The sequence below is a fragment of the Callorhinus ursinus genome, unplaced genomic scaffold (genome assembly GCF_003265705.2).
Source record: "Callorhinus ursinus isolate GAN/ISIS: 27379988/994484 unplaced genomic scaffold, GSC_fseal_2.0 scaffold36, whole genome shotgun sequence".
NCBI lineage: Eukaryota > Metazoa > Chordata > Mammalia > Carnivora > Otariidae > Callorhinus > Callorhinus ursinus.
This window is the reverse complement of record NW_027397098.1, coordinates 2,542,938-2,553,195: the sequence shown is the minus strand read 5'-3', so window position 1 is coordinate 2,553,195 and position 10,258 is coordinate 2,542,938. Positions and strand designations below refer to the sequence as shown.

At 44.2% G+C, this 10,258-nt stretch overlaps 2 protein-coding genes across 4 annotated transcripts in view; both read left to right on the top strand.

Moving 5' to 3' along the window:
* The first annotated feature begins 211 nt into the window (after positions 1–211).
* The window catches only part of HSPA14 (heat shock protein family A (Hsp70) member 14), a 37,710-nt gene continuing 27,663 nt past the window's right edge, over positions 212–10,258 (top strand). For both annotated transcript variants that reach the window (XM_073879888.1, XM_025853528.2), the window contains exons 1-3: positions 212–379; positions 1,687–1,767; positions 1,841–1,923. In XM_073879888.1, the coding sequence (XP_073735989.1) occupies positions 323–379; positions 1,687–1,767; positions 1,841–1,923 (221 nt within the window). In that variant the 5' untranslated portion in view covers positions 212–322. The remainder of the gene's footprint in view (positions 380–1,686; positions 1,768–1,840; positions 1,924–10,258) is intronic.
* On the top strand, positions 1,711–8,709 carry MSANTD7 (Myb/SANT DNA binding domain containing 7). 2 transcript variants are annotated; one of them, XM_073879890.1, is made up of 4 exons: positions 1,711–1,767; positions 1,841–1,923; positions 3,923–4,651; positions 5,355–8,709. In XM_073879890.1, exons 3-4 carry the CDS (start codon positions 4,090–4,092, stop codon positions 5,876–5,878), a joined length of 1,086 nt encoding a protein of 361 aa, XP_073735991.1. In that variant the 5' UTR covers positions 1,711–1,767; positions 1,841–1,923; positions 3,923–4,089; the 3' UTR covers positions 5,879–8,709. The 2 variants fall into 2 exon arrangements, with proteins under 2 accessions (XP_073735991.1, XP_073735992.1); XM_073879891.1 differs by lacking the exon at positions 3,923–4,651 and having other exon boundaries at positions 1,722–1,767.

The following is a 10,258-nucleotide window of genomic DNA, read 5'->3' as shown; positions in this document are numbered from 1 at the left end:
CGTAAGGAACTAGAAGGGGGCGGGACGAAGAAATCCCTTCCAGGCCCTCCCCGACGGGTGCGTGCGTACTCTCGCACACGCGCCGCCGGGCCGGCAGGGCGGGGTGGGAGGACGCACTAAAGCTATTCGCCGGCAGTCCGAGAGGCAAGGCGAAACCTTCATGCTGATTGGTGGCGACGCGGGAGGCCGCGGCGGATGGACCGGACGCAGTGGGCGGGCGGGAACGTGAAGTTTCCGCGGTGCCTGATGGGGCTGTTCCGAGGCCCGAAGCTCTTGCCACAGGGGGACCACTCGTTACTGCTGCCGCCTTCTCTGCCGCCTCATGGCGGCCATCGGAGTTCACCTTGGCTGCACATCAGCCTGTGTGGCCGTCTATAAGGTTAGAGACTGGGGGAGCTGGGCTCCGGGCTGATGACCCCCCAGTTCTCCGGGTGCGGGGCCAAGTCCTTTGGTCTCCTGTGGGACTGTGAACACGCTTGTCGCCGGCCTAGGAATGTCGTGCGGAAAGGCGTTATTGCGGGGAAGTGTGGAGGCGAAGGGCCGGGCGGACCCGGCCTGGTCCTCCGGAGCTCCTCCGGAAAGCCTGCTGTGCTCGGGCGGAGGGTCGTGACGACGCGGGCCGGCGGGGTCCGGGAACGTCCAGGCCGCAGGGGACCTGGAGGGGGTCGGTCCTGGGGACGTCAGGGCCTGTGGAGGCCCAGAGGGATCTCGGGGATGTCGTGGGCACTGGAGGCTCGGAGTCGGGCGGGCCCGGGGACGTCAGGGCAGCGGGAGGCCTGGAGGGCCTCGGGGACATCAGGGCCGCAGGAGGCCCGGAGAGGTGTCGAGGACCTCGTGGGCGCTGGACGCCCGAAGAGGGGCGGTCCGGGGGATGTCAGGGCAGCAGGAGGTCTGGGAGGTCTCGGGGACGTCAGAACTACAGGAGGCCCGGAGGGGTCTCGAGGACCTCGTGGGCGCTGGACGCCCGGAGGGGGCGGTCCCCGGGAACGGCAGGGCCGCTGGAGGCGGGGATGTGGGCCTGAATATCCCGACCCGGAGGTTTCTGAATGTTTGCCCGGAGAGGACCGGGTGGTCGAGATCTGGAACTGGAGTTGTTAATCCCGCGAAGCGCGTGAAGCGAGTTGGTGGTGCACGCTCTTACTGACTTGACCTTTCTTGAATGCAAGAGCTTAACAAGGAATTGTAGTCTGCTTCTCATCAGGAGGGGGGCGGAAGGAACAATAATAATGAACTCCCCTGATACTAGTCTTGCATTTAAATGTCAGGTGATTTGGAAGGAAAAACCAAAGGGATTTAATGCTACTTCATCATACGTAGAAAGAGGAAGAAAGAAAGATGTATTTTGTCAGGGAAGAAAGAAAACTGGAAAGGGTGGTGTAATAAGTCTTATTGTATACAGGAAGGTTTTTATGTTTGATCCAATTATTGACTATGCAGAGCAGATTGAAAAAAATCCAGTTTGTGGATTGTTGACCTTAAATAAAATCTAGGCAATTAATTGCCAAATAATGGCAATTAAATCTGCAAGTTTAAAATACTGATACAGTGGTTTTCTTAGAGGTATGGCAAGCTAACACTGGCCCACATATGTCTGATGAGACTATATGTTTGTGTGTGTATATATATTTTTTCCTTTTTTTTTTTTTTCCTTAAGAGACCTAATATAGTTGTGTATTTTTTTTCCAGGATGGCCGGGCTGATGTGGTTGCAAATGATGCAGGTGACAGAGTTACTCCAGCTGTTGTTGCTTACATAGAAAATGAAGAGGTACTATTCCCCTCATTTTTATATTTTGAAATAAGTAAAATTACATGCATTGTAATATGCTGCTCTTTTTCAGGTTGTTGGATTGGCAGCAAAACAAAGTAGAATAAGAAATATTTCAAATACAGTAATGAAAGTAAAGCAGATCCTTGGCAGAAGGTATGGAATAAAATAATACTTCTACATATGGAAATAAAGTGTGTTCATACATTCTAAGCATAATGTGAAATGAAGCTAGAAAGATCAGTTTGGTTTTTTTGTTGTTGTTGCTTTTTATGGTTGAATCATCTCAGAGATTATCCCAGTAGGCTCTTTCTTTTGATGATTAGTGTTGTATCTTCTCAAGGATGGGATTCACTCAGATAATTTGTTTTTTGCTCAGAGGTCTGTTTTTATTGATAAATGCCAACATTCATATAGTTTGATAATGTTTCATTTGGAAGTGGTAATTTGGACTTTTCACCTTTTTATATGACAGAGGGAACTTGAAGATTTTTCTGCACTGTAGTTGAATTTTGCAAAATCTGCTGCAGTTGGTCATAATTTATATAGAAGGTCCTTTTGTGACACTTTCTGGGAACTAACTTTTCCATTTGGCTTACAAATTTAATCATTAGAGAAACAGCTTAATTAACATCTTAAGTAAGAATCAGGTTAATCATCTGTTGTAACTTTAATTAAAAGATTAAAGAGGCTTCCTTTTCCAGACTTCTGTCTCCTCAAATTATAGATTACCATAATAATTAGAGGTTTTCATTTTCACTGGAGTAGTAATACTTGATACAGTGTTTTTAAATTTTCAAAGTGCTTTCACATCTATTATTTAATCCCCTCAAATTCCTAAAAGATTGGTAGGGCAGGTTTTATTCCTCCCCATTTGTAGATGAGCAAATTGAGGCACATAGAAGTTACGGAATTGCTCAGTTAGTTGGGGCGAGCTAGATAGGACTATAGTTCAGGACTTCTAACCTTTAGCCCCAGGTTCTTCCCTTTTTGCTTTGTTCAGTTGAGAATTTAAGTGTAAATGTCCCATGTTGATCTTAGGATTTGGGGGTTATGGATTAAATCTAATATTTATTTCTTTTATACATATGTATATTTTTTATTATCCCTTACCTGTATTTAGTTAAACTGAACTTGATTTATTTTTTTTCCTTAGGGTATTTATGCACTAAGTCAAAAATGATAGTATTTTGGAGAGAATTTAAATTTTTGTGATGATAAATACACTCCCCTATTCATTTATGTGTTGACAAACTGAGTATTGAGCATATTGAAAATAAATTAGTTGGTGTCAAAAATTTGTAAGTTATAACATCTCTAATAAAGCAGGGAGCTCTAGATGGGCTTTGAACCATATTCACTATAAGCAGCCAATAATATAGGGTTTTTTCAATTAAACTTTTTATTTTGGAATCAGTGTAAATTTACATACTGTTGTAAGAAATAATACAGAGAGATCCAATATACTACTGGATTTACCACCTCTGGATGGTAACATCTTGCGAAACTAGAGAGTACAGTATCACAACCAGGATACTGACATTGATAGAATCAAAATACAGAACACTGCCATAGATCTATTTCCTGGGAGCCCTGTTTTACGTTGCTATTTTAGGGCAGACGATCAGAGTGATGATATGGTTGTGTTCTGCCATATCATACAAAATCTTTGTATTATCAGGAACAACTTAAGCTTACTTTTCTGGCCCCAAAAGTTACCTTTTAACAGAGAGCAGTGGTGGCAGTCAGATGGTAATATGTAGCCGCAGCAAGCTGCTGAGGCCAAGACTGGTAAAGGATGAGTGCTCTTCAGACCTGCTGTTCCCATGGTCCTGCCGGCACTTGTCTAGAGTGAGCTGTCTCATGGCCCAGATATTCCCCCCTCAGTCTACTTACAAGACAGTGGTGATTTTTACAGATACAGTTGTACCAGGTCTTGGCCTCAGAAGCACTCTCTCTTTTGTGGAGGAGCCAGTCCCCTTTTACTGAGCCAGTAGGCCCTTTTGAGCCCTCGGTCCAGTACCTATCCTGGGCAAACTCTCACAGTTGGGCTTTCTTAGTCTTGGCGTCCTACTCACAGGTAGCATGACTTAACTTGCTGCCACAATTACCCTTACACCCTCCCTGTAACTCTCATTCCCCTGTGGCCTTCCAGCCAGAAATGCGGTCCTTGGACCTGGCTTCTCAACAATTAGCCCCGAGAGGGAAGAATCGGCTGGCTCCTGGAAGTATACTGAGAGCACACAGAGCCTCCCCACACCTTCAGACTTGCACCTTGCTGCCCAGGAGCTTCCTGCAGCTAGCCTTCCTTCCCAGTCCACTATGGCCAGTTCCAATAGCAGTGCGGGCATCCGGTGGTCCAGACAGGAGACTCGAACTCTTCTCTCCATACTAGGCGAGGCGGAGTATATCCAGCGCCTCCAGACTGTGCATCATAATGCAGATGTCTATCAGGCTGTGTCTAAGCGAATGCAGCAGGAAGGCTTCCGCCGCACCGAACGTCAGTGCCGCTCCAAGTTTAAAGTTCTGAAGGCGTTATATTTAAAGGCATATGTTGCCCATGCCACGAGTATGGGTGATCCACCGCACTGTCCATTTTATGATACGTTGGATCAGCTTCTCCGAAATCAGGTAGTGACTGACCCAGACAACTTAATGGAGGATGCTGCTTGGGCCAAGCACTGTGATCAGAACTTAGTGGTCTCTGACACCCCGGGGGAAGGGGGAGCCAGCATTCTCAGAGCAAACAGGACTCAGGCAGCACACCATCAGCCTGTCTCGAAAACAGTTAAGGAATCAGATGAGGATTGTCAACTGAGAATCAGTGACCAGATGCGAGAAACCAGTGACCTTGAGGACTCCTGGGATGAATCCTCGGGTGCAGGTAACTCCCAAGCATGTGAAGGACTGGGGTGCCAGAGTCACTTGGTTCTAAACAGCAGTATGTGTTTGGATGGTGTTTTCTTCAACATTGTCTCTGTTTCTGCCCCATGCCCTCTGTTTTCTGAGCCTGCTGCTAAGATAAAGAGCTCCAGGTCTTCAAAAGCAATGACCCTAGGTATATAAGGTATTAGAACTTCTTAAATGTGGAAGACGTACTCTTTGTTTTGTTTTGTTTTGTTTTGTTTTTTTGACAGGGAGATAGCAGAGAGCAGGAACACAAGCAGGGGGAGTGGGAGAGGGAGAAGCAGGCTTCCCGCCGAGCTGGGAGCCCGACCCTGGGATCATGACCTGAGCCGAAGGCAGACGCTTAACAACTGAGCCACCCAGGCACCCCAAGAAGTACTCTTTAGAACCAAACTCATTTTGGCATATTTTTAGTGGGTACTTAGGAATGTGTGAATAGAGATTGGGTTGGTTGGCCACATGGAAATGGGTTCAGGAAGGCAGCGGGGAGGTTTTGGAGGTAAGATTACAGTCGGCTGAAGTGTCCAGATCAAGGAATTGAAATCTTCCCAGCCCCTTGTGGAAAAAGGCCTTTCCAGGAACTACCAGACTTTTGTGATTGTCTCTCAGCTCCGCTGCTGGCTCCAGGCATTCCCTTGGCAGGAATGTCCTCTTTGCAACATTGTTGCTTTGTTTTTCAGGGTGCTCTCAAGGGACCCCCAGCTACAGCAGTTCCCACCACCTTTTCAGAGGTGCAGTTGCTCCCTGTCAGAGCAGCCCCATGACCAGACTGGCTGTGTCCGGTGAGCCCAGTCCCTGCGCCAGTACCAGCCGAAACACTCCTGGGGTGGCCTCCACACAGCGGCCTCCGGTCGTCTCCTCCAGAGTTCCTTTTGTTTCTGGTGGGGATAGGCCTTTGACCAGTGAGCCCCCTCCAAGGTGGGCAAGGCGAAGAAGGCGGTCAGTGGCCAGGACTATTGCAGCTGAGTTGGCAGAAAACAGGAGGTTGGCACGAGAACTTTCAAAGCGTGAGGAAGAAAAATTGGACAGGCTGATTGCTATTGGTGAGGAGGCCAGTGCTCAGCAAGACACTGCCAACGAGCTCCGCAGGGATGCTGTGATCGCAGTCAGACGCTTGGCAACAGCAGTCGAAGAGGCCACCGGTGCTTTTCAGCTAGGGCTTGAAAAATTGCTTCAGAGGCTAATTTCAAATACCAAAAGTTAGGAATTGATTACAAAAGAGTCTCCTTCCTAAACTGGTAGAAGCCCAGTTCCAACACCTGCCTTTTGGCACCCTGGCTCCTTTTACAGGTCCTTCGGGAAAAAAGAGCGGATGAACCATTATACGCAGAGTGGCAGAAGATCCATGCTAGTTGCTTTTCCCAAGCTTCTCCACTAATGGAAAGACCTCTGGGATGTGTGAGGAGTGGTCTGATAGAAAACAGATGGAGCCGAGTCCAGAGAGCTCATGAGCTGTGGCTTACCCACTGAAGCGAGGCAGTTGAGTTTCCCTCTACACCAGTTTCCTCATCTGTAAAATGGGGGCTAGGTAATAACTCCTGACCTGCCTACCTCACAGGGTTGTTGTGAGGATCAAATGGCTAATAGATGTGAAAGGGTTTAGAAGTTTAAAAGCACTACACACTATACCCGTGTAACGACCTTGGCCGAGGTAAGGCTAGGGTGAGGCACATTAGTTGACAAGATATAGAATTATGGTGTATACCATGACCTCATTGCTTGAATCTTCACTAGTTTAACCTGACTGCTTCTTGTAAGATCTTCATTTTTTTAATTCCTCTATGTAACTCATTAGACTAATATAGATCCATGGATTTGTACTTTTATCTCTTATGTTTTCACTGCTGTGTCTGTGACATACCTACTAGTAAGCACTCAATGGTCAAACCGTCAATTCCTCCATTTTACTAGTTCTTAGTGTCTTATCACTATAAGGATATAATTCAGAACAGACAGGGAGCCACGGTTGTGTTATGATTCATATTGATAATCTTCAATATAATGAGGTATTGGCTGTTTTATAAAATGTTAAATGTAAGTAAATTCTTTGCATTCCATATCATTTGGGTCCCTTTGTATGCATAATTACGTATCTTTAGGTCAGGTGTCATTTGAACAACACGTGGAAACGATTTAGAATCTGTTTTCCAAATGCTTTTAGCTACTTTCATTCTTTTCTTTTAGCCTTTTTTTTTCTGTCTCGTATGTTACAGAAGGCAAACCCTAGAAAACTTTCCTTCTAGGGAACTTTCCGAAGTCACTTTTTCTCATGCTCTGTAGACAGACGTTCACCTTGTTAATGGCATATGGCGGAAGAGGACAGCTTTGGGAACGATTGAGGATGGTGTGGATAAAGATGGCCTGCAGTAGATAACTCCTTTTAAGCACAAAGCCCTCAACAAACATACCCCTTTCTCCCCCAAAACATACACACTTCCTCTGGGAGATACGAAGGTGTTGAGCCATACTTCCAATTTACTTTAGAAGGAATGCCATTACTGGCCATCATTTAACTAACTAACTTAAAGCTTTTAAGTGGTTTACTTAGTACTTTCAGGAAATACAAATAGGAGCCTTGGAATTTAAAAGGCTTTCCTCCAGTCTACAGGCTAAAAAATAAAAAATAAAACAAGTGCAGGCATGTTTGAAGAGATTTTGTTTTACCCCCTTTTGTAGGCTTGGGTGCTTACCTAAAAGCCGGCAATACAGATAGGTAGAGAAGTAGTCAGAACACCAGTGGGAATATACCTGGAACCATAAATAGATGACAAGCGCACAAGCTGCTCTGATGAACGGGTGATGAATGTAGAAAGCAGCTGGTGTGGTAGAACACACTGGACTCCAGTTAGAACTGGGTTCTAACCCTGTCGCAGTTTGTTACGTCGGGCAGATGACTTGCCCTTTTTGTGCCTCAATTTCTTTAAAATGAGAGATTTGTACTAGATGACTTTCCTAATACCTTTCAGTTCTAAAAAAAAATTCTGTGATAAGTGGCATAACAAAAAAAGGCAAAGTGAAATTTTAATTGCAATGTTTTCAGTCACAGCCACGTACTGTATGTTTGAATTAGTGGTAACAATTGTATTTTAAGGAAGCATTCTGTGATATTAATATTTATTAATATACTCAGCTTAAATAAGCACCACACCATACATAGGTTCCTTGCTTTAAAGAAGCATATATTAAGGCAGTGAAATGGATATATATCTATATACGTGCATTTTCTCAGTTGCTTTAGGCCTTTATATGGAGGGATCTGTGTCATTTATAACTGGATAACACTAATGTGGATACGTAGACTTTATGGAAAAACAGGAAAGTACTTGAAGGAGAGTTAGACCTGTACTATATTCTATTAACGGTAGCAAAGTACATGGGCAGGGATTATTTGAGATAAGAGAAGTGCTAAAAGAATAAAAGTGGCGTTAAACTCGGAAGATAGTGTTATGAAAATCTTTTGGGCGAAATAACCTTAATGTGAGAATAAAATTAAAGGGAAAGTTTCTAATGAAATAGACAAAGGGGTGAAATATTGTTAAGAGGAGGCCACGTAAGTGAGAACAAGCTCAGAAATCCTGCCTAAGCTCTAGGCCCAGCCATTCGTACCTGCCTGTCCTTTGGCAGGTCATTTTACCATTGTGACTCAGGTTCCTCACCTACAGAGGGAGAAATAAATAACGCTCCTACCTACCTCACAGGAATGTTGTGAGGGCCAAATGAACAGATGAATGTAGAAACGCTTTCAGACACAGAAGGCGATATGTTGTGACAGTAACAGGGAAGAAGACCCTGGGGCACATTAGTGCTGCCGTGTGCCAGGTCCCACAGCCTGCTTTCGGTGCAAGAGACATTTAAGGAAGGACGAGGAAAAGAAAGTGGCATTGCTTGTAGAGGTGATATAGTGGTGGGATTAACACTCTGCCTCCTAAAGACCAAGATGTAAATGAGGTGCTGTGTATGCCAACTTCCCACCGTCCTTTGTGTTTCTGTTACGTGATTTAATTCTGGTGTGAACAAATAAAGTTTTTACTTGTATGTACTTGTGGGTCAGTCCACTGCTTTCTGGCGATATCCATGACCATTTGTCGTCACCTCCACACTCTGCTTGCTTTTTCTATACTAGCTAATCTCCAGGGTCCTGCCTGTATATGGCCCTAAGAACTTTGTGTGCTTCCTGTCCTCACATGAGGAGGGCCCCCTTTGCAGGGCAGTTGAGAAATAATTTTCCATTTCTAAAAGTTCTTTAAATTCCCTAATATAGGCTTTCCTGGCAAATTATCTGGTCTTAGATAGCTCACAGATGTTTGTAGATAACAGGGTAAATTGTCCTGGTTGACTAAAATTCTGTTCTGAAGAAAACAGCTGGTAAGTGTCATGCTGAAATTATATTGGTGCAAAAAAATTACTATGGGCAGACTTCATCTTTTTTCTTATCCTTAAAATAGTTGTCCAGGATATAGTCTAAAGATTGGATTTAGAGACAGGAAGGAAGGGGGGAAGGCTTAGGTCAAAAGAATATTGCACTTTGTATTAAAGATCTGGATTCCAGTCCATTCTGCCATGAATTAACCATGTGACTTTGGGCAAGCTCCTTCCCTGTTTGCCTGTCAATTTTCAGATAATGGAGAAGGAAGTATGAGGAATCTGCAAGTGTTCTAGACAGATTTCTGAGCCACATTAGTCCATCTTAAACCCCATTTGTCTTTCTCTTATTTACGCAGGTTAGGGTCCTCAGATGTTCAGTAACTGCAGCAGATAGTCACTATGAATTTTCAACTCCTCTTATTAAAACTGATCTCTGAATGGAATGGCTCTTGCCCCTGGGAAGAAGAGTTGACCGGAAGGGTTTACTTTAATTTCTAGATGAAATTAAGCCAAGGATCAAAGACTCCTATCACTGCTCAAGGGGGCAGAAGTATTTTAGTCATTTACCTTCTTACTGGGAGGCAGCTGGTAAAATGCAAAAAACACTACCCTGCTAGAGAAGACTGGGTACTGACCCTGCCCCTTGTTAGCTTCTAAATCATTGATTCTCTGTGAACCCCTTAATCTCTAAAATAATAACCTGCCAAATTAACCCCACTTAGCTGTTGGGAAGATTAAGTGAGGTAATAATAGATAACATTTTGTAGTCTGCACAAATTGGTATTTTGAGCAACATTACACCCATTGTTAATTTTTTCATTGCCATACACATTTATTTACTACTTACTTTGATACAGGACACTATAGATCCATCGATCTGCAGTATATTGCACCTTTCCATATATAACATACGTACTTCTCATTTTTTTTGGCTTTGGGTGTTGATTCATGTTCAGAAGCCAAGAAACAAAGATGGTGTTAGGTATTCTGGTTTGCCCCAAAGATGGTGTTAGGTATTCTGGTTTGCCCTTACTTTGGAATCCTTTTTTGCCCTTTTCATCTCAGTGATTGGGTTTTCAAGATCATAGATGAGAGAGTACATGACATAAAATCACTGACACTAGGAAAAATTACCCCCCAGATGTATGGCATCTCTTAATAGCAAGATCAGAACAAATAGAGCTGTTTACTTTTCAAATGTGAAGATTAATGCTTTAAT